Source organism: Balaenoptera borealis (genome assembly GCF_965194805.1).
Source record: "Balaenoptera borealis genome assembly, chromosome: 7".
Taxonomy (NCBI): domain Eukaryota; kingdom Metazoa; phylum Chordata; class Mammalia; order Artiodactyla; family Balaenopteridae; genus Balaenoptera; species Balaenoptera borealis.
This window is the reverse complement of record NC_138864.1, coordinates 128,881,815-128,905,794: the sequence shown is the minus strand read 5'-3', so window position 1 is coordinate 128,905,794 and position 23,980 is coordinate 128,881,815. Positions and strand designations below refer to the sequence as shown.

At 45.1% G+C, this 23,980-nt stretch overlaps 1 protein-coding gene and 1 long non-coding RNA gene across 11 annotated transcripts in view; one reads left to right on the top strand and one right to left on the bottom strand.

Annotated features, from left to right (window-relative positions):
- Positions 1-5,647: 5,647 nt before the first annotated feature.
- On the bottom strand, positions 5,648-12,414 carry LOC309631929. Its single transcript, XR_014246645.1, has 3 exons — positions 12,116-12,414; positions 9,167-9,312; positions 5,648-8,765 (listed from the first exon to the last, which is right to left on the bottom strand). It is a non-coding gene; the product is annotated as an uncharacterized lncRNA (long non-coding RNA).
- A 100-nt stretch (positions 12,415-12,514) lies between these two features.
- The window catches only part of LMBR1 (limb development membrane protein 1), a 163,713-nt gene continuing 152,247 nt past the window's right edge, over positions 12,515-23,980 (top strand). For 3 of the 10 annotated variants that reach the window (XM_082398844.1, XM_082398846.1, XM_082398842.1), the window contains exon 1: positions 12,518-12,776. In XM_082398844.1, coding sequence (XP_082254970.1) covers positions 12,711-12,776 — 66 coding nt within the window. In that variant the 5' untranslated portion in view covers positions 12,518-12,710. Of the gene's footprint in view, positions 12,777-23,980 lie in introns of all 10 variants that reach the window. The other 7 variants (XM_082398848.1, XM_082398849.1, XM_082398850.1 and 4 more) reach the window with 5 other exon arrangements.

The following is a 23,980-nucleotide window of genomic DNA, read 5'->3' as shown; positions in this document are numbered from 1 at the left end:
TGAGCTACAAAATACCCATAAAAGTAAAACATTGTTAGTGATAAAATTTTTAGGTCCAGTTTGGGAAGTACTAATAAATTAGGATAGATTCTCATTTTAAGGCCCATTCTTCAGTGAGCGACTGTAGTTTATTATGCTTTTCTCACATTGGGAGAATCCATGAGGTGTAAAGGAGGAACCAGGAGCCAGACCGTGGAGCATATTCTCCTCTCTCAGCCTGTTTCTTCTTCTGTAACACTGTCAGTTGATTCCACTAGAAGATATTGCCCTAAGATCCGGGCTAAGTCCATGATAAAGGAAAAATTCAGTGTAAAGATAAGTAGGATAAATAGCATCACCTTTGGTGCAAAATATGCCAGTCCTGTGATTTGTGATGGGCTCCTATGCTCAGAACCTGGGGCCCCAGCATGGAGAGAGATCGGTGGCTCTGAGGGCCCAGCGGCAGGAAGAACCAATCAGAGCAGCCCTGTGGGGACCTGAGAGAGTGTGCAGCCACTGGCGCGCTTTCAGGTGCGTTTCATGTGCCACTGCTGCCCCCTAGCCCTGCCCGGCCTCCTCCTCAGAACTCCCCTTCCCGAGCAGGACAAACAGCGAGGGGGGTGGGGAGTGGGGTGAGGCTCAAGCCTCCAGCCAAGGCGTCAGCCTTGGTCGGGGAGAGGGACCCCAACCGCTGCTAACGTTCTGTGACACTCAAGCCCAGGCACACATGGCTCCCATCAGACAAACATCAGGTTAATGAAGTGCTTCCCAAAGCAACGCTTGTGTTTGGTTCTTGCATTGAACTTCTGCCTCATTCGAAGATTTCTTGACGCAGGGACAAACAGGCGCTTCTACGAGCCTGTTCCCGCCTGTGACCTCCGGGTCATCGTCGACAGCAAGCCTTTCCGGAGAAGCTCTGTGAGAACAGTGTCAAGTGCCAGAGAGAGAAATTGCAGGCGTGGGCCCTGCCCTTAGAGAACTGACACTTAGGGAGACAAATACACAAAAGACAACAATGACAGTGAGAACTTCTACTGCGCCGCACGACACAATAACACACGATGCAACACGAGGGTCTCAGGATGTTTTTTAATTTTTTTTAAACTTTAAAAGAATTTTTTATTTTTTTATTTTGGCCGCGGCATGTGGGATCTTAGTTTCCTGGCCAGGGATGGAACCCTTGCCCCCTGCATTGGAAGTGCGGCGTCTTAACCACTGGACCGCCGGGGAGGTCCCTCTCAGGCTGTTGTGTGTGTGTGTGTGTGTCTCAATGTTTTACAGTCATAGAAACCCCCCCAGAAGGTAAACACTTTGTATATTAGCAAGCGCTGCTGACACTGGAGTAATTTTTCTGTCCTCCCAGATCAGTTTCTCACCACCTGACAGGCCCCACCTACAACCGGTGCGCTTTCAGTCTGCTGCCTGAAGTGGGCCTTTACGGCCTAATGCTTTGCTAATAAACTCACACCTGAGCACAGAGTGGAGGCATGTCAGGGCGTCCCATCGGCATTTTACATCTTGCTTTTAAAGTTTATGTCCTGGAGATTATGGGGCTGACTTCCTGGATAGAGTGATTTTATGACACTCACTTGAAAATTGGTTTAAAAATGCTGTAAAAGAGGAACATTAGTAGCAGGATGTTTAGGAATGCCACTGCCTGGGAGCCCATAAAGGTGACCAAGATATTTCTGTCAAGGTTTACAAGCTACACAGATCAGCCCTTCCAGCTCCTTAAGTAACAGTTGGTAGAGGGACCGCCTGGTGCCGGTGAGGTTACAGCCGACCGCTTGGAGCTGGCTCTTCAAAGAGGCATCTACCGTGACAGTGAACCTGGGTTCACTGTGTAGAAAGGCTGCCTCCTTGGGCGTGATCTGCCCCGGGGCAGACAAGCCTGGAGAGAGGGAGGAGTCTTAGAGAAACTTCACATGTTTCTAGCCCCCGTGTGTGGCTTGCAACCCCAGAGCCAAGAGCTGATAGAAAGATGTCAGTTCACTTAGATACAGACGAAGATATTCCTTGTTTTGGACAGGAAGACTCAAATGTTGTAAAAAATGTCCGTTCTCCCGTAACTCAATTCCAACTGAAGACCAAGAGGATTTGGGGGGTTCGGAGGTAATAACAAATGATATCAAAGTTGATCTGGAGAAACAAACATTTGAGGGTAACCAGGAAAGCACAGCGTGGGGACAAGAGGACACGCTCAGTGGACTCACCCCTGAACCCAGCCCTTCGCACCTGCGCCTGCTCCCCCCTGGGTCTGGGCTCTCAGGGGTTAAAGCTCAGCGGCAAGGGGAGAGTCTAGCTCCCAGGCTGCTGATGTCAGTCGTCCTCAGGGGGCGTGTCCCAGGGCTTGGTCAGGGCCGGCAGCCCCTGGGGGGTGGCCTGGGTGAGGTCTGCATTCTCCTGGTGAATTCCCTGACGTGCTACAGGCACTGTCTCCCCACCCAGGCTTGGTGGCAAGTGGGGACTCAGGATGCAACCCACCCCCCTTCCAGGCAGCTCTGGCTCTGTCCCCGCCCGGTCCCCCTCAGAACCCTTTGCTGGGAGGGGGCCTGGGCATGAAGTAGCCTTTTCCAAAAGCATCTGGGCTGCTTTGACCTCATCTGGAAACTCCCAAGTGGGAGGTGGGTGATCGCCTCCAAGATTTGTACACGTGTGCAAATAAATATGTACAAGGATCTATGCACAACATCGTTTACATAGGAATACAAAACAAAAAAAACTGTAAACAATCTGAATGTCTATCCACATGCAACTGGTTAAATACATGCAGTAAGGACTAGTTAATCAATGGACGACTAACTAAGTGGTGAGAAGAATGGAATACATCTGTACATGTAAGATAGCCAAGATACACTGTTAAATAAAAATATCAAGTAGCAAAATAGATCTCAACTGTGTAATTAAAAAACACATTTATGAGTAGAAAAATCGGGAGGAATGGCTAGAAACCTTTACCCTACTGGGTGCACCCAGAGAACGGACCTGAGGGCCAGCGGAGAAGGACTACCCTCTTAAGTATGGCTTTCTCATGTTTCCATCTTTTTCCTCTTTAGAAAGTGCAGTTTAAAAGCTTTCTAATGTAGAAAGTGCTGAAAGTTCAGCATCCATTTCCCAAAGCTCTCAGTGCCCTCTCCTCGGGCAGTTTATGAACTGGTTGTCCAGTCGGAACATCCCCCAACCAGGCAGCTTCCTCGCCATGACCTGTGCCAAGGCCGGAGCAGGACCTGCGCAGCCAGAACCGCGCGCGGGGCCCTGCTCCTGTCCTTTGCCGGCAGACGTTTAACGGGGCTGGAGCTGCTCACGCCATTAGGCTTTCATAACAAGGCGGAGTCTGCGGTGCGCCCGAAGACGCATCCTGTCCTCTCCTTGGGCCTCTGTGCGCTCCTTCTCCCTCCTGGATCGCCTGCCACGTGCGCCCACGTGTTCTTCCTGCTTCACTTCCTGCCATTCAGCGGGGTCCTGGGTGGGAAACGTCGCTTCCTCTCAGTCAGAGATAAGGTGTTTTTGTGTCTACACTGCCTGGGTGGGGGAGGGAACTTTAAAGATGTCTGTGCAAGTCTCTTATCTTGGAATTCCTGGGGTCCTGCTGTCCCGTGGCTGTCAGATGGTTATTGTGTACAGGGTAGGGGGCCCGAGGGTACACACTAAACTAAGACAACAGCACCCTGGGTGAAGAAGGCCAAATCCTGAATACACAGGAATTATTCATGCCTCTTCTCTCCTTTCTTCTACTAGCAGACGCTTGATCATCTCTTTATTTATACTTCAAGGAGAGTTAGCCAGGGATGGTGAAATGAACTTAACAATTAACCTAAGATAAAATCTTGTTAAAATCAGAACCTGACACCAAAGGCTGAAGAGGAAGTGGAGGAGGATGCTGCTATTTTTAGCTGTGGATTTAAATTCCCATGATTCCCTATAATTTCCCCCCAGCTAATTACAGGTCCACATCCTTTCGTTTCCTCTGATTAGTCCTTGTAAGTCTCAACTCCTACGGATACTACAGCCACACAATTTCTTGGCAAATTAAAGCTCCTTTCATGCATTTAAAACATTCTTTCAGTCTTTAATCTCCTGTGTAAAAGTTACAAGTTTGCTATGAATTTCTTAGAAACCTGTATTTCATAAACATCGATATATAACCCAATGTGTAAATGTCACACAATCCATGCTTAGATTCTGGCTTTTCAAGTAATGGTGTGATGATGATAGCTAACTTTTACTGTGTCCTTGCACTTTATGGATGTGTCATTTAATTAGAATAACCGTATCAGGCAAGCATCTTTATTTCCATTTACAGATGAGAGAAAAGGCACAGCAGGTGAGTGACCTGTCCATGGTCCTGAAACCTAGACGTGGTGAAGCTGACATTCTAACCCAGGACTCTGAGATTGGAGAGCACATTCTTAAGCGCTCTCCCATCTAATTACCAAACTCTCAGTTCATCTGCCGATGTTCACAAGAGGTCAGGCCAAGCATCCAAGGCACTGCGCTGCTGGGATCACGGAGCAGCGTGGGTGGTTAGAAGCAGGGGCCTGGTGCCTGGGCTTTGACGGGAGGCTAGTGCTGCTCAGAGGTCACATGTGTTTCCCCCATCCACTCCTGTACGACCCCACCTCTTCTCTCCCAGGACCTCAAACACTACTCCGCACTCTTCCCTCTGGCGGCTGACCTTGCTGTTTATTTCCCCGAGAGAAGAGTGGCAACTGGAATAGACTTTCACATGCTCCCTGTGCAGAGCTGTGTCCCCCTAACTTCACATGTTGAACTCCTAATCCCCAGTATTTCAGAATGTGACTGCATTTGGAGATGGGTCTTTAAAGAGGTGATTAAGTTAAATGAGGTCGTATGGGTGGGCCCTGATCCAATGTGACCAGTGTCCTTATAAGAAGAGGAGACCAGGACACAGACACACATAGAGGGACGGCCGTATGAGGACATGGGGAGAAGACAGCCAGCTACGTGTCAAGGAGACAGGCCTCAGGAGCAATGACCCTGTCCACACTTTGATCTCAGATTTCCAGCTTCCGGAATTGTGAGAAGATAAATTTCTGTCGCTTAAGCTGTCCAGTCTGGGGTACTCTGTTATGGTGGCCCCAGGAAATGAACAGACACAGACCAGCACCTCTATCCCCTCCCTGAACCTGGACCCATGCATGCCATCCCTCCTGCATTAGGGAATAATGGCTTTATTCTGCCCCTTTAAAACACCAACAAATATACAAACTGCCAGTGTTTCATTAGCACGGAGTAATGGATGTTTCTAAACTTTCACAGATTTAGAATTGTTTTCTTGAGAAAAATCCTGTTTCCCCTTCAGAAGCCCCCTTGGTCCAGCTCTCCAGACACTTGGGATGACCTCCAGCAGGCGAGAGTCTTGCTCAGTTTCCATGAAAGGACGCCAACTCTGATCATCTGTTGTTTGACTTCCGCCCATAATAAGGAAAATCTTCATTTTAGGCTCTTTCTAAAATCTTTGCTGGCTCCACTGGTGTGCTGTATCTAATAGCCAGCTGTACAAGGGGGAGGGAAAGGGCCCTGATTTGCAGCATTTGCTGATTTCCATGGTGTAAATGCTCCCAGCGTGGCCGATCTCAGCTACCATTGTGAGGTCACTGAACAAGGAGCAGCATATCGTTGTAAAGGACACGTAAGTAGACTCAAGGAAAGTATAATAAAATAATTAGGACATGATGGATTTTCAGTAGTTTTTATCTTTAAAAAATATAGTTTAATTAAGTGTAAGTTTATGTAATTCAGTTTTAAATAGTGTTGTGTTTAACAACTGGCTTTGCAAAATTCCCAAAAATTAGCAACTTGCTTTCACAAGCCAGCGCCAGGGGTCTCCAGCACATCACTGGGTGGTCATCACTTACCAAAATTCTAAAGCCCATTTGTTTCTTTAGGGTGTAGAGTTCATACTTGGATTACGCTGGGTCATTAGAGAACTTTGTATATGGACCGTATAATTCCTTTTGATTGAACAATATTCGAAGCCCCTTCCTACGTCAAGGGAATCCCCCATCCTATGATGCAGGGAGTCTACTCCATGAAAGAAGTGGAAAATAGCACTCTCTTCCTTTGCAGCTCAGGTGTGTGCTCATGACCCAGGCTCTGCCAATTAGCCACATCCAGGGTCCAGATAGGAGAAGTCTTAGAAGTGACCAGCGTCAGATAAGCCGTGGATGGGCTGTGTGTCTACACTCAGAAATGGCGCACTGGTGTCTTCAAGGGACCAGCTCTTGACTGGGGCATCTTTCCTTCAAGTCTGGTTCTCTGGTCCTCCTGGAGATTTTGCAAGGTACCTGGTATTCTTTCTCTTCTTTTTTAAAAACTAAACTTTAAATTTTTGATTTACAGAAAAGTTGCAAAGAGAGTAAGAGTTCCTGTGTGCCCCGTATCCAGGCTCCCGCGCTGTCTTCCTCTTACTTACGGTGCATTTATCACAACCAATGAACTAATGTTGATACATTATTATCCTTAGCCTCCTCTAAGGCCCGAGATGATTTTCCAAACTTCCCTTGTTTTTGATGACCTTGACAACTTTGGGGAGTACTGGTCTGGTATTTTGTAGAATGCTGTTCAATGTGAGCTCGTCTGACATTTTTCTCATGGTTGGACTGAGGGTGTGCGTTCTGGGAGAAAGGCCTCATGGGTGAAGGGCCGTTCTCATCACCCCACATCAAAGGTGCACGCTGTCAACGTGACTCGCCTCTGATGGCGCTCACACTGACCCCCAGGTTTCTCCACTGCAGTTACTTTACTTTTCCTTCTCTTGTCTGTTCTTTGGATGCAGGTCACTAAGTCTAGTGACACTCAGGGGTGCAGAGGTAAGCTCCACTTTTTTGTGGGGGAGAATTTACCTAAATTAATATTTGTTTATATCAGTATTGACTCATGAATATTTACTTTATACTTTAATTCTAACCCAATATTTGCTATTTATTTTGATGTTCGAATTATTTTTGCTTTGGCCATTGGGAACTCTTTCAGGTTGGCGCCTGTGTCCCTCTGTCATACCCCTATACCTTCACTGTTTTGGTTTTTGATCACTTTTCTTTTTTTTTTTTTTGCAGCACCGTGAGACTTGTGGGATCTTAGTTCCCTGACCAGGGATCAAACCCTGGGCCCTGGCAGTGAGAGCACTGAGTCCTCACCACTGGACCGCCAGAGAATTCCCTTGATCACTTTCCTATTTTCTGGCACTACGAGATGCTCCAGGCTCATGGTGTATATTTCTTGCCCCAGCCCTAGAATCAGCAACCTCCCAAGGAACCTTGGCTCTTTATTATAGAGAATGGAATTAGAAACCATATTGTGTCTGCCTGTCTGTCTATCTATGTATCTATCTTTCGTGTCTATCTCTCTGTATCCCCTATTGCGCTCTTCCTCTGGAGAGCCCTGACTACTACACCACTCCTGCAGCCCCAGGGGCAGAGAGAGCCTGTACTTACCGGTATGCTTGAGCACATACTCAGGCACACAAATGAGGGCAGAATAATTTCGGGGGAAGGGGAGGTGAGTGGTTAGGGCAGAATGCCCAACAGAGGGACCTGGGAGTTTCCCTCTGTGTCACCCATGATGCAGCCAGGTTGTGGTTTTATTGCGTGGCGAGGGGCAATAGTACTGTGGAAAGGACAGGAGTGAGTGAGTCAGGTGGATCTGGGTTCGAATGTGGACTATGTGAGGTCGCTTACCCTCTCCTCAGTGTCATCAATGGTAAAATGGAGCCGACAATACCTACCTCACAGAGTTATTGTGATGGTTAAATTACATAATGCATGTGAGACCCCTGGAATGTAGTGGTTATTCTACAAAAGCTAGTTCCCACCACCCTCTCTCTCTTTCTCTCTCTCTCTCTCATTCACACATTTAGTTCTTTATCTAAGAAAGATTTACTGAGCTCCTAATACTTGCCAGGCACTGTGCTTGGTGTTGGAAAATAGTGAAGCAGACAAATTAGACTGGACAGAAAACAAACCCATACAGAAATAATTTCCTGTTTTGAGGAAAATAAAACAAGGTGAACTGAGCAAGCACCTGGGTTGGTCTCTGATGGCCTCTCCGCGTTGATAACATTCATGCTGCAGTGTAAGTGACAAGGGGGCAGTTGTGACCCAGGGGAAGCGCATTCTGGGCCAAGCGGACGGAAGGGCACAGGCAATGGGGCAGTGGTAGGAGGCTGAGGAGGTGGGCGGGGCGGGGTCCGGGGTCCCTGCAGGTCTCCGTGAGAGGTTAGTGTTTGAGTCTGAGCAAGATGGGAAGCTCGGGGAGGGGACAGGGGAGGGAGAAGTCTGACTTCCGTGCTTATCTCTTGGGCTGGACTGGTGGGGGGCAGGCTGGGAAGAGGGGATGTGGGGAGATGGCTCAGAGGCCACTTGAGGGACGGGGTGGCTCTGGCCAGGAGATAGCAGCGGGGGTGTGAGAAGTGGCTGACCTGAGACGTGCTTTGGTGGGAGAGGCGACAATTCTTGGTGATGGGTGGGCTTTGGGGTGCAAGGGGCGGCGTGGAATTCAGAATGACGCTCGGGTTTGGAGCCAAGCAACCGATGACCGTTCTCTTCTTCCTCTGACCCATGAAAGCTCCAGCAGAAACACAGGGTTGTGTGGAAAGTTTCCAAATGAACTTTTAAGGCCATAAACAGAGTTTTGAAAGGACCTTAGGCATCAGTAACTGAAGCGAGGCTCAAAAGGCCACACCTGGCAGAGCTGGAACCTGGTTTCCAGAATCCTTGCTTGGTGTTGACTCCACTCTAAGATGCTCCCTTTAGCAAGGGGTCAAGCTGAGGCAGAGAAGCCACAGTTTAGGCTACCAGACAGCGGTGCCTCTTAAAACAATTCCTTTATTTAAATAGTGAATAGACATAGTTTATGCAACATATACGATGCATAAACAGCAACGCAACGAGGCGCTGTGACCCCTGTCCCCACCCCGCACGTGTAAGAAACGTGCGTTATCATTCCCTTTGCAGCCCTCTGAATGCCTCTGCCCAATCTCTCCTCTGACTTTCCTTCTTAGAGGTTTATCACTGCTCTTCTTTATAATTCTACCACACGTTTGCATCCCTAAGTAATATCCTGTTTAGTTCTGCATGGTTTTGAACTTTATGTAAGTGGAATCATACTGTATGTATTCTTCTGTGACCTTTTTTTTTTTTTGCTCAGTGCTGTTGTAGAGACTCACCCATATTGTTGCTTGCAGCTGTGGTTCGTGGATTTTTCACGCCAGGGTAAAATTCCAGTACGCGAACACATCACAGTTTGTTTACGCTTTCCACTGTAGATGGACAGCTGGCTTGTTTCTAGACTTTTGCTTGTTTATCTCTCTTGCTGTGAGTATTTGGATAAAGGAAAAAAAGAAGCCCTTTAATAGAGGCTGGAAGGAATTCAGCTTACATCTGAACATTGCTTGGCTTGGTTTTGTATGGGGCATAAAGACAAGAAAAAAATTGGTCTCTATGTCCTTATGTCTCAAAACTTTGATCTCATTGTAATCAAGAGAATCAAAGCAAGGCCCAGTGGAATGAAGGAAACCATCCTGAATTTTGGCAGGTTCAAAGACACGTCGTGATAGTCAAACTGGAGTACATAGTAACAAGCAGCATTCTCATTGTGGAAACGTGAGTCGTAATGTTGCACACACGGGCAACGTCCATACAATTATCTACCTTGGTATAGAAATCTGAAGACTTACTGAAGTTTGAAGAAGTCTTTGGGGAATTTCTCAGGGCAACCAATCTATTGACCAATAAATACTCGTAAACTGTCTCCTTTGGGCAAAGCATTCTAATAGGTATTGCAGGAAATACACGGAGGTTTACATGATGCAGGAAGAGATACTCCAGACCTGAAAGAGCTTGTACTCTGACTGTGGATAGACACACATGCAGGAAATGCTGAGATAAAATATAAGGTCGTGTGTGCCAAATGTCAGATGGATGGCTGTACGTTCTCTGTTTTCCTCCTGTAAGCGCCTCCAGAGCAGGGACTGAAGCAGTATTCTTTCCATGGTGTGTTCATGGTTTTGAATGAATGAATGAATGAAGAGACTGGAATTGCCAGGAAAGACTTTTTGGAGAAGGAAGGTCTTGGTGTGGACAGTAAAAGAGCGGTAGCACGGAATCTGAAGAGGAGGAAAGAGGGTATGAAATGGGTAAAAGTTCCGGGCCTTGGCAATGGCAAGGCCCAGGGGATTGGAGAGAGGAGGAAGCCAGCCTGCAGGAAAGGGTTCTTTAGAGAGAGAAGTGGGAACAGTTGGAAGGGCAAGGTGGGGCCCCAAAGTCAAGGTCTTGAATGCCAGTTCAGGAGTCTGATTTCTTCTACAGGTAATGAGAATACTGCATTGCAGTGCTTTCAGCAGAGGGGAAGAACTGTGTTTTGGGGGAATTCATGTTTTAGGGGGATACAGAAAAGAGGGTGTCAGCTGGGGTGACAGAGATAACTGCAACATCCCTTACCAGCTTGGGTGGGACGATTTTACACAATGGCAGTTGGAGGGTGCCCAGGGGCCGTGAGAAGGGGCAAGCCCTAATGCACAAGCACTTCTCAACAGCTTCGTATTTTCTAATGTCCCTTTGGCCAAAGCAAGTCACATGTCCAGGCCCAGATTCAAGGGTGGAAAATAGGCTCCACTCCTTGCTGGGAGGAGGGGCAAAGCCACAAGGCAAAGGGGTGAGTGTACAGGGAAGAGCTTGTGGGCATTTTTGAGGTCTACTACCCTGGGCTAAGTGTTGTAAGTACCAAACACAGGGAAACAACTAAGATCAAAGGTGAGCGAACCTTTACAGACAGCTGCATAAAAGAAAATAAAAAGGTCTAGATGGCTGGAGTGTTGGGTTAGAAAGATCAGAAATGCTATATTTATTGACTTCCTGGAATATGTGTCTAAATGTCACATCTTAAAATCAGATCTCATTACCCTCTGATTTGGAGAGATTACCCCAGAAATTATCCAGGTCATTTCACGCAGGTATTTAACCCAGCTCTCAGAAGCTGGGTGTTCAGAAAAACAGATACTCCTTTATCTTTCCCAGGTTCTTTAGGGTTCAGAGACTTTTAAAAAATAGAGATGAACACTGAATTTAACCACTTGAAAATTATTCCTGGATTCTTATCAGCCTATGGCAGCAGCAGTACTGGCTCAGAACAAGCCTCATGTTCTCCAAGTCCCCACCACCATTTTCTGGCATAAGGCATTATAGGCACAGTATGTGGAGGCCTACAAGCTTTTCAGGGGCCATAAAAAAAAAAAGCTGGAGTCGTGAAAAAAAGTTTTAGTTCAAAATCACAAAAAGATACTTCAAAATCTAAATTAACATATATCATAAAAATAATTTGAAAGCAATTTGTAGATTTTCTCGCTTCCTAAGAATTCTCAGAGATGCCAACCAAACGTCACAGCCAATAGCAATTTAAGTGACTTTCTTATACGCACCAAATCCAAAACTAAAATGATAAATATCCTTCAAATTCATTTTTATTGCAAACAACAACAGAAAGGTACTTAATGCAGAATAGGGGTGAATTACAGTAAGTCCCCTACATATGAACCTTCAAGTTGCGAACTTCCAAAGATGTGAACGTGTGTGCTGGAACGTCCCATCAGGTAAGGTAGTTCACGTGTCTGGCGAACATTGTCACGTGCGTGCATCCTCTACAAGTGGTTGTGCTTTTGTGTACTCCACTGCACAGTACTGTATAGAGTACAGTACTACAGTACCTTTATTTCAAGCCCAGGATGTCCGGAAGCAAGCGTAACAGCAGCGGTATAGAGCCAATTGTGTTAGTGGGGTACCTAGGCTAACTTCTTGGACTTAACGAACAAATTAGATTTGCTAACGCTCTCCAACGTAACTCATGTGTAGGTAGGGGACTTATGTACTGTATGTGGCATATTTGGCCGTCCCCAAAGTAACGGATCATGGAGGCTCTCAGGAGGGTCATGTAGCCTCCCTAGTACTGGGCCGCCCTCGGATGTGGCAGGGCCTCACGTTCACGGCTATCTACATTATCCAGGTGGGGAAGCCCAAGACCAGCGGCAGTCCAACCGCTTATCAGACCCAGAGAAGCCAGGTTTCCGGGGTTTCCGCCCAAAGCGCGTCCAGAAACAACCAGTTCCCGACCTTTTACTTACTTTGGCGGAGTGACAGTTCCCGCGGGAGGCCTCCTGCTGGACGCCGCCTTGGGCTCTGCAGGCGGGGCTCGTGCTGGTGAGGGGCGCTGACTGCTGCGGCCGTACAGGATAAACGCCTGCTAACCCGGCGCGCCGGCCCGCCCATCTCCGTTAGTTCACCCTCACCGGGCGGGGGAGCACGCGCCCGGAGACCCAACCGCTAGCTCCTCACCCCGCTCCCTGCGGGAATTCGCGGGCGCCCGCCGGCCTCCGCTCCCCGGGGGCGTGGCCCCCAAGCCCCGCCCGGCAGGCCCCGCCCCTCAGCCTCAGGCCCCTCAGGCGTCGCGGCGCGCTCCTCTGACGCGCGGCGCCTTCCTCTGACGTCAAGCCCCGCCCCCGCCCCGCCCCGGCTCGCGCGGCGCCCGCCCTCAGCAGCCAGAGCGGCTTCTTCTGAGGCGGCGGCTGAGGCAGCGCCCGGTGTCTTGCTCGCGGTCTCTGCAGCGGCTTGCTGCTCCCGTCGCGGCCGGCGAGGCGGCCGTCCAGTCCCTCGGGCCGGCAGGCGATGGTGCGGCGGAGTGCGCGGACGCGGGCGGCGCGGCGGCGGGCATGAAGGAGGATGGAAGGGCAGGACGAGGTGTCGGCGCGGGAGCAGCACTTCCACAGCCAAGTGCGGGAGTCCACGGTGAGCACCCTCCGTCCGCCCCCTCCCAGCCTGCCGCCCGCCTGTTCCTCCCCTCCCCTTCCCCCTCGCGGCCCTCGCGGTCACCCCTGTACCGCCTCCCCGCCCCCGCCCCTCCGCCTCGCGCCGCGCCCCTCCCCCAGGCTCCGCCCCCCGCCCTGCGCCCACCTGCTCTCCGTCCTGGGCGCGGTTCCGTCGAGTCACCTGTCCGGCCCCCGGGAGTGCTTCGGGCCGCCTGCGCTCTCCTCCCCCAGGGCTCTTCCCGGGCCGGGTCGGCGGCGTCGGCCCTCCAGGCGGTGGACGACGGTCCCGCGGCCCGCGCGCCGTGGCCTGGCACCTCCCTGGCCTGGCACGGTAGACAGGTGTGCGGGCGGGTGTCTGGCGGGACCTGGGTGGCCCCGCGCAGGCGCCGGGCTCGCTCTCCCAGCCCGACTAGTCACCTCGGCCGGGTTTAGCGCCCACCTTTCCGCCCCTCACCCGTCGCCCTCCTCCCCTCTTGGGCTGAGCCCGAAACCTTGCGTTTGGGTGTGAAGGCCGGCGATGGGTGGGATTGAGGGCCTGGGCAGAAGTCCTCTGTGCCCTGGAAACAGCTTCTGAAGGAAGTCATCCTTTCTTGGTCCCCTGTTTCTTCTGTGCTGCTGGCAGGGGTCGGGAAGCAGGCTCGGCCGTAGGAGTCTACGTTGATGTTTTTACCTTTTCCTGGCGCACTAGAACACGTTGTGGTTGTTTGTTTATGTTTTCATAGCAATGTAAAATATATACATGTTGTGCATTTGTGTTTACCCCTCCCCTCTTCTAACTAACTTCTCTCAAATTCAGTCAGTCTCTTGGTTTTTGAGAATTGCCTGGTTTGTGTAGTTCTTGATCTAGAAAATTGAGCATCGCTTTGCCAAGTCATACCTTGGAATAAAGAGGTATAAATTCTGAACTGGTGGACTCTGCTACGGCATATTAGTTTAAAGTTTTAAATTGAAGCTAAAATAAACAGAGAAGTACATCATCATACATGTCCAGCTCGAAGCACTTTAAACACACCTGTGGAATTCTGAACACAGACTGTGAAACACAATTATTATTAGCATCTCAGAGGCCCATCCCTTTTCCCCATCCAGTTGCTCTCCACTCCACCAAGAGTAAACACGGTCCTGGCTGTAGTAGATTAGCTTAGTTTTGAACTTTTACGTAAATGGAGCCTTAGAGTATGCTCTCTTTGGTGTCCGATTTCCTTCACTCAGCAGCGTTTGTGAATTTCCTCTCTGTTGTATGTAGTTGCAGTTCACCCCGAACGCTGTAGTTGTGTGACTGTAGCACAATTTATGTTTATTTCACTGTTGGTGGGCACTTCAGTAGTTTTCAGGTTTTGGTTGCGAGTATTCTTGTACATGTCTTCTGGTGAACATGTGGACGCATTTGTTAGGTCCATACCTAAGCATGGAACCTCTAGGTTATAGGTTGTGCGTTTGTTCATCTTTAGTAGATATTTTTAAACAGTTTGCCAAAGTGGGTTGTACCAATTTACACTCCCACCAGCGCTGTAGGAGAGGCATGATTTGCTTCCCGTCTGTAGGACACTTAGTATTTTCTGTTTTTTTTTTTCTTTCTTTTTTTTTTAATTTTAGCCATTCTGGTAAGTGTCATGGTATTTGTTGCACAAAAGACTTTATTTGCATTTCCCTGATGATAATGAATTTCAGCACCTTTTCATATGTGTATTGGTCATTTGGAAATCTTTTGTGAAGAGTTTTCAGGTCTTTTTCCCATTTTTAAACTTTTTTTTTTTTTAAAATAAGTAACAGCCTTTTTTAAAAAATTGCTTATTTTAAGAACAAATTTATTTAATTTATTTATTTTCCTTATTTTTTTTGGCTGCGTCGGGGTCGTAGTTGCCGCACGCGGAGTCTTTCGTTGCGACGCGCGGGCTTCTCTCTAGTTGTGGCGCGCGTGCTCCAGAGCACGTGGGCTCTGTAGTTTGCGCCACGCGGGCTCTCTCGTTGAGGCGCGCGAGCTCAGTAGTTGTGGCGCGCGGGCTTAGTTGCCCCGCGGCATGTGGGATCCTAGTTCCCTACCAGGGATTGAACCCGCGTCTCCTACATTGGAAGGCGGATTCTTTACCACTGGACCGCCGGGGAAGTCCCTTGTTTATCTTTTTAATATTGATTTGCGAGAGTTGTTTATGTTTTCTGGATATGATACTTTGTTCATGTATATGTATATATATGTGTATACATATGCATACGTCTGTGTGTGTATGTATATAGTAAATGCTTTTTTCATTCTGTGGATGCTTTTTCACTTGCTTAATGATATCTTCTAATGAGCAGAAATTCTTAATTTTAATATAGTTCACTTTATTAGAATTTTTTCTTTTATGATCAGTATGTTTTATGTCCTGTTTAAGAAATTTTTGCTTACTCCAAGGTAAGGAAGATGTCCTCTTGTGCTTTTCTCTAAATGGTTTATTGATTTACTCCTCCCATTTAAACCTACAGTTCATCTGGAATTTATTTTTTGTGTATGTTGTAAAGTAGGATTCGTATATATTTTTTTCACATGGATGTCCAATTGCTTCAGCACCATTTATGACCTTAGTCACAAATTAGGTATAACTGTATATTTGTGGGGTTTAATTTTGATTCTATGCTGTTTCATTGGTCTATTTGTTTTTGGCTTTATTTTAAATTAATCAGATGTTCTCTTATTTGGATTGAGAAAGGGACCCACGTTATAGTAGCCAGGAGCTTTATTTTTGTCTGCTACCCTAGAAACAACTCAGTTTTGGCACTGATTCTAGAATTCCTTCGTTCTGCTCCTCCTCACCCCTACTTCTCCTGGACCGGCACCCTTGGGTGGTGGGTATACTCCACTCTCTGCAGAACCAGTGCAGACAGTGCCCAAGCTTAGTGAATTTCCAGTCTTTGGCTTTCCTTCCTCAAAGTATTCATATTTAGAGTGAGTATAAATGCTTGATTTTTCTCTAGGACTTGTTGCCAGTTCTTTTATTTATTAATTTTTTAAATTAAACAAATTCAGAATTTTTAAAAATTTTATATTATAGTCGATTTACAATGTTGTGCTAGTTTCAGGTATACAGCAAAGTGATTCATTTATACATATACATATATCCATTCTTTTTCAGATGCTTTTCCCATATAGGTTATTACAGAGTATTGAGTAGAGTTCCCTGTGCTATACAGTAGGTCTTTGTTGATTATCTATTTTATATATACTCGTGTGTGTTTGTTAATCCCAAACTTCTAATTTATCCCTCCTGCGCCCCCCCCCCCCTTTGGTAACTGTAAGTTTGTTTTCGAAGTCTGAGTCTGTTTCTGTTCTGTAAATAAGTTCATTTGTATCTTTTTTTAAAGAGTCCACATATAAGTGATATCATATGATATTTGTCTTTCTCTATCTGACTTCACTTAGTGTAATAATCTCTAGGTCCATCCATGTTGCTGCAAATGGCATTATTTCATTCTTTTTTTTTTTTTTTTTAATTTTATTTATTTATCTATTTATTTATTTATTTTTGGCTGAGTTGGGTCTTTTGTTGCTGCGCGCTGGCTTTCTCTAGTTGCGGTGAGCGGGGGCTACTCTTCGTACTGTTGCGCGGGCTTCTCATTGCGGTGGCTTCTCTTGTGGAGCACGGGCTCTAGGCGCGTGGGCTTCAGTAGTTGTGGCACGTGGGCTCAGTAGTTGTGGCTCACGGGCTCTACAGCGCAGGCTCAGTAGTTGTGGTGCACGGGCTTAGTTGCTCTGCGGCATGTGGGATCTTCCCAGAGCAGGGCTCGAACCCGTGTCCCCTGCATTAGCAGGCGGATTCTTAACCACTGCGCCACCAGGGAAGCCCTCATTCTTTTTTTATGGCTGAGAAAATATCCCATTGTATATATGTACCACATCTTATTTATCCATTTTTCTGTTGATGGACATCTAGGTTGCTTCCATGTCTTTGCTATTATAAATAGTGCTGCAATGAATATTGGGGTTCATGTATCATTTTGAACTATGGTTTTCTCTGGATATATGCCCAGAAGTGGGATTGCTGGGTCATATGGTAGTTCTATTTTTAGTTTTTTAAGGAACCTCCATACTGTTCTCCATAGTGGTGGTACCAATTTACATTCCCACCAACAGGGCAAGAGGGTTCCCTTTTCTCCACATCCTCTCCAGCATGTGTCGTTTGTAGACTTTTTGATGATGGCCATTCTGACCAATGTGAGGTGATACCTCATTGTAGTTTTGATATGCATTTCTCTAATAATTAGTGATGTTGAGTATCTTTTCATGTGCTTTGTGGCCACCTGTATGTCTTCTTGGGAGAAATGTCTGTTGAGATCTTCTGTCCATTTTTTTAAAAAATTTATTTAATTATTTATTTTTGGTTGCACTGGGTCTTCGTTGCTGCACGCGGGCTTTCTGTAGTTGTGGAGAGTGGGGGCTACTCTGTTGCGGTGTGCGGGCTTCTCATTGCGGTGGCTTCTCTTGTTGCGGAGCAGGGCTCTAGGCGCGTGGGCTTCAGTAGTTGTGGCACGTGGCCTCAGTAGTTGTGGCTCGCGGGCTCTAGAGCGCAGGCTCGGTAGTTATGGCACACGGGCTTAGTTGCTCCGCGGCACGTGGGATCTTCCCAGACCAGGGATCAAACCCGTGTCCCCTGCATTGGCAGGCAGATTCTTAACCACTGCGCCACCAGGGAAGTTCTGTCCATTTTTTTTGATTGGGTTGTTTGTTTTTGTGGTATAGAGCTGCATAAGCTGTTTGTATATTTTGGAGATTAATCCTTTGTCTGTTGCTTCATTTGCAAATATTTTCTCCTATTCTGTGGGTTCTCGTTTTGTTTATGGTTTCCTTTTCGGTGCAAAAGCTTTTAAGTTTAATTAGGTATCGTTTGTTTATTTTTGTTTTTATTTTCGTTACTCTAGGAGGTGTATCCAAAAAGATATTGCTGCAATTTATTATTATTATTTTTTTAAATGTTTATTTGGTTCCACTGGGTCTTAGTTGCGGCAGGTGGATTCCTTAGTTGCGGCTTGCTGGTTCCTTAGTTGCAGCACTTGGGCTCCTTAGTTGCGGCTCTCTGGCTCCCCAGTTGTGGCATGCGAACTCTTAGTTGTGGCATGCATGTGGGATCTAGTTCCCGGACCAGGGATCGAACCCAGTCCCCCTGCATTGGGACCGTAGAGTCTTATCCACTGTGCCACCAGGGAAATCCCAGATATTGCTGCAATTTATGTCAAAGAGTATTCTGCCTATGTTTTCTTCTAACAGTTTTATAGTGTCTGGCCTTACATTTAGGTTTGTGTATGGTGTTAGAGAATGTTTTAATTTCATTCTTTTACATGTAGCTGTCCAGTTTTCCCAGCACCACTTATTGAAGAGATGTCTTTTCTCCATCATATATTCTTACCTCCTTTGTCGTAGATTAATTTACCATAGGTGTGTGAGTTTACTCCTGGGCTTTAAGTCCTGTTCCATTGATCTATATTTCTGTTATTTTGTTACAGTACCATACTGTTTTGATTACTGTAGCTTTGTAGTATAATCTGAAGTCAGGGGGCCTGATTCCTCCAACTCCATTTTTCTTTCTCAGGATTGCTTTGGCTATTTGGGGTCTTTTATGTTTCCATACAAATTAAAATTTTTTTTTGTTCCAGTTCTGTGAAAAATGCCATTGGTAATTTGATAAGGATTGCATTGAATCTGTAGATTGCCTTGGGTAGAATAGTCATTTTGACAGTATTGATTCTTCCAATCTAAGGACACGGTATATCTATCCATCTGTGTCATCTTCGATTTCTTTCATCAGCATCTTATAGTTTTCAGAGTACAGGTCTTTTGCCTTCTGAGGTAGGTTTATTCCTAGGTATTTTATTCTTTTTGATGTGATGGTAAATGGGATTGTTTCCTTAATTTCTCTTTTTGATCTTTCGTTTTTAGTGTATAGGAATGCAGGAGATTTCTGTGTGTTAATTTTGTATCCTGCAACTTTATTGAATTCATTGATGAGCTCTAGTAGTTTTCTGGCAGCATCTTTATGATGTTCTATGTGTAGTATCATGTCATCTGCAAACAGTGACAGTTTAACTTCTTATCCAATTTGGATTCCTGTTATTTCTTTTTCTTCTCTGATTGCTATGGCCTTAGTTCTTTTTAAAAGATAAAATATATGTAACCTTCAATTTACCATTTTAAAGTGTGCAGTCCAGTGACATGAAGTACATTTGCATTGTTGTGCGACCATCACCACCATCCATCTCCAGAACTTTTTCGTCATTCCAAACTGAAAGTGTCTCCTTTGATCAGTAACTCCCGTTCCTCTCTCTTTCTGGTAACCACCATTCTACTTTCTATCTCTCTAGATTTTATTGGGTTGGCCAAAAAGTTCGTTCAGTCCCCCCCCCCCCCCCCGAAGGCTCTACTAGTGCTTAGTTGTCTTAAACTTCATTCAAAACAATTTTGTCAGATTGTATTGTGACAGCTGTCAGTCATATCAGCGTGCATTTAAAAAAAACTTATCAAAATTGGTGAATTTTTGTGTAGCCATTTTAATATTGAAGATGGAAGGAAAAAAGCAACATTTTCGGCATATTATGCTTTATTGTTTCAAGAAAGGTAAAATTGCACCTGAAACCCAAAAAAAGATTTGTGCAGTGTATGGAGAAGGTGCTGTGACTGATCGAATGTGTCAAAAGTGGTTTGCGAAGTTTCGTGCTGGAGATTTCTCGCTGGACGATGCTCCACGGTCTGGTAGCCCAGTTGAAGTTGATAGCAATCAAATCGAGACATTAATTGAGAACAATTAACCTTTTACCCCGTGGGAGATAGTCGACGTACTCAAAATATCCAAATCAAGCACTGAAAATCATTTGTACCAGCTTGGTTATGTTGATAGCTTTGATGTTTGGGTTCCACATAAGTTAAGGGAAAAAAACCTTGTTGACTGTACTTCCGCATGCGATTCTCTACTTAAACATAGCGAAAACGTTCCGTTTTTAAAACAAATTGTGACTGTCAATGAAAAGTGGATACTGTGCAATAATGTGGAACAGAAGAGATTGTGGGGCAAGCGAAATGAACCACCACCAACCACACCAAAGGCCGGTCTTGATCCAAAGAAGGTGATGTTGTGTATATGGTGGGATTGGATGGGGGTCCTCTATTATGAGCTCCTCCCGGAAAACCAAACGATTAATTCCAACAAGTACTGCTCCCAGTTAGACCAACTGAAAGTAGCACTCGACGAAAAGCATCCAAAATTAGTCAACAGAAAACACATAATCTTCCATCAGGATAGCGCAAGACTGCATGTTTCTTTGATGACCAGGCAAAAACTGTTAGCTTGGCTGGGAAGTTCTGATTCATCCTCCGTATTCACCAGAGATTGCACCTTCGGATTTCCATTTATTTTGGTCTTTACAAAATTCTCTTAATGGAAAAAATTTCAATTCCCTGGAAGACTGTAAAAGGCATCTGGAACAGTTCTTTGCTCAAAAAGATAAAAAAGTTTTAAGAAGATGGAATTATGAAGTTGCCTGAAAAATGGCAGAAGGTAATGGAACAAAATGGTGAATATGTTGTTCAATAAAGTTCTTGGTGAAAATGAAAAATATGTCTTTTATTTTTACTTAAAAACCAAGGGAACTTTTTGGTCCAGGTATCTCATGTAAGTGGAGTCATAAAATATTTGTTCTTTTGTGTCTGGCTTATTTCACTTAGCATAATGCTTTCAAGTTTCATCCATGTTGAAGCATGTGTCAGAATTTCCTTCCTTTTTAAGGCTGGATAATATTCTGTTGTGTGTATATACCATGTTTTGCTTATCCATTCATCCGTCAGTGGACATTTGGGTTGTTTTCTGGCTACTGTGAATAATGTTGCTATGAACATGTTTGAATAGTCTAATGAATGAATGAATGAATATTTGTTCCGGACGTTGCTTTCAATTCTTTTAGGTATATACCCAGAATTGGAATTGTTGGATCACATGGTAATCCTATGTTTAATTTTTTGAGAAGCTGCCATGTTTTCCACAGTGGCTGGACCATTTTACATTCCCAGCAGTAATGTGCCAGGGTTTCAGTTTCTCCATATCTTCACCAACACATGTTGTTTTCTGTTTTTTTAACAATAATAGTTACCCTAGTGGGTGTGTAGTGGTAGCTCATTATGGTTTTGATTTATGTTTCCCTGATGATTAGTGACGTTGAGCATTGTTTCATGTGCTTTTGGACATTTGTATATTTTCTTTGAGGCAATGTCTATCTAAGTCCTTTGCCCATTTTTGAATTGGGTTGTTTTTTTGTTGAGTTTTAGGAGTTCTTTATATATTCTGGATGTTAATTCCTTTGTGATTTGAAATATTTTCTCCCATTCTGTGGGTTGCCTTTTTTTAAACTATTTATAGTGTTCTTTGGTGGACTAAAACTTTAAATTTTGATTTAGTCCAATTTACGTATTTTTTGTCATTGTTGCCTGTGTTTTTGGTGTTATATCCAAGAAATCATTGCTAAATTCAGTGTCATGAAGATTTTTCCTTATGTTTTCTTCTAAGAGTTGTGTAGTTTTAACTTACATTTATGAGGTCTTTGATCTGTTTTGAGTTAATTTTTGTATGTGGTATAGTGTTTAACTTTTAAATGCTCATGTAATAATTTTACTTTCTCTTTAATATTATGAATATCTCAGAGTTCTCTTGTCAGTTACCATAATGATTACATTTAGCTGCTACTATCAGCTAAATGTAATGATCCGTTTCCTTCCTTTTGCTGTCTTTTTTCCTTTTCCTTTTGGACTTTAGGTGCACAGAATTGGATTATTTTTAATCCTTGGTTCACACACAAACTTTTCATTTGTTTATCTGTGACCTGCTTTTGATTAACCTGTTTTTAAGTAATATACACACATGAACCATCACCCAGGATTCTAAAGCATTGACTCTAGCTTATTAATACCCATCAGGAGAGCTGAAACATTGACAGTAATTTATATGTACCTATTTCTTATGCTGCCACAGTTGCACAGCAACATTTGTCTTTCAGTACATCTGTTCTTTGGATACATTTATTTAGATGATATCTTCAAAGTGGTTATCTTACATTGATGCCACTTTCACCAATATAGTTAAAATGATCACAGATTATTACACGACTGTACTAAAAAGTGTCCATAATCCCTTCACTAAATTAATAAGAAAGAACACTTATCGAGTACTAACCAGGTTATCTTATTTGAAGATAACAACCCTGTGAAGTAGGTACTTCATAGCACCTGTCACAGTGTGCGATAGAGCCAAAGTTTGAATCCAGGCGGGCTCATCCCACAGCCTGTACTCTGTTTACAGCCTATAAGGTTTAAACCTCCACCGGGACAGGGTTCAGTGGCATCCAACTAGGTCAGTTACATAAAATGGAGAGTTGGCTTACTGTAAGGCTGATGAAAGGACCGAGGAGAGCCTATGAAGCTAGCTGGCTGGGAGCTTTGGGGTCTGGCTGCATAATCTAAATTCTTCCTTATCCTAGTTGTGGACAAAACTCTCTCACTTGGCTGTAATGTATTTGGGGACAATTCTAGGGTTGACTGGGAATTTTACAACAGTAGAGGTTTTAGGACCCTGCCATTTATTTGGCTCCCTTTTGGCTCAATAGGAGTCGGGAAAAATGGGGGTGCCAGGAATCCTCCTCCACCCGCTGCTTCCTTAGGTGAGGTTACCTGCCTTTTCCTACCACGGTCTTGCCCTCACCTCCATGGCTTACTCCTTGTGCTAGAGCTTACAACTTTAGTCCTTTTCGCTTGAGAATAGGGGTTGGGCAGAAGATGGAGCCAATCACCAATGTTGTACATAAATTTGGAATTCAGTTGTCTGGGGATCCATAGTCTTTTCTGACCTTTGTCATTGTTCTTCAGCCAAAGACCCCCAGGAACACACTTGTAGTTGGATAAGTCAGGTTTATTGCATGTTACAGTGAGGGAAAATGCATACCATGGGGAACTGTGAGGCATCTCAGTAAGAGAGTATTAGAAAACAACTTTTTAAAATAGGATTTGGGCTTGTGTTAGGTGACTTGGGAAGAGTTAATGGAAGTGAAGTGGGGCTTTGATCTGTATTGGATGCTGTTAGGAAGCAGAGATAATTCTATGACTGGATATCTTAATAGATCTTATCTTGAAGGAGAAAGATTTGAGTGAGGCCAAAACTGTAATTGGTAAAGATGTAAGTCATTCTTACTAGCCAGGGTGGGGAAATGTTTGGTCATTTTTATGATTTGGACAGTGTTCATGTTTCTCATCTTTGTTGAGGCATGACTACAGAGTGGTCTTATTCTTTATCCATTATGGTCATAGAGTGGCCTTCTCTGATGTTAATGTTCTCTGAAGTTGTTTATTTTCGACGGGAGAATCATCAAGTCCTAGCTGTGAGTACCTGGCTGTGAGTTGCTAGCCAGTTTGAAGGTTGCTTCAAGGCCTATTGATAGTAGCAGGCCAGCTCCCAGATGCAGGAGATGCTTTTCCCTTTCTCATTGTGGTCATAAAATCTTAGAGTGGATGGTGTAGTAGATATAAATCCAATAGCCAGTATATATGGAGATGATTTTACAGTATTGGTGAACCAAGAAGAATGGGATAGAGGTATAGAGGATTCTTTGTATTTGAGTTTGCTGAACCTGGGTTAAATCGATTTCCCTTGGTAGGCGGTACAGTGGCCCATAACGGTGTCCACGTGGTATTCTCTGGAGCCTGTGAATATGTTATCTTAGGTGGCAGAAGTGCTTTGCAGATGTGATTATGTTAAGGGGAAGATTATCCTGGATTATTTGGGTGAGTGCAATCACAAGGGTCCTTATAAGAGGGAGGCAGGAGGGTCACAGTTTGAGAAGCTGTGACGACAACCAGAGGTTGGAGTGATGCACTTTGAAGGTGGAGGAAGGAGCCACAAGTCAAGGAATGTGGGTGGCCTCCAGAGTCTGGGAAAGACAAGGACATGGATTTTCCCTTAGAGTCTCCAGAAGAAACTAGCCCTGCTGATACCTTGCTTTTAGCACAGTGAAACCCGTGTTGGATTTTTGACCTCCAGAACTATGAGGTTATAAATTTGTGTTAAGTCACTAAGTTTGTGGTAATTGGTTGTAGCAGCTTTGGCCTGTGCTGTACTCCTTGTGGGTATACATCACCTGTTTCTAGTTCTGTACTTGAGGTTAAAGGGGACTGAGGCA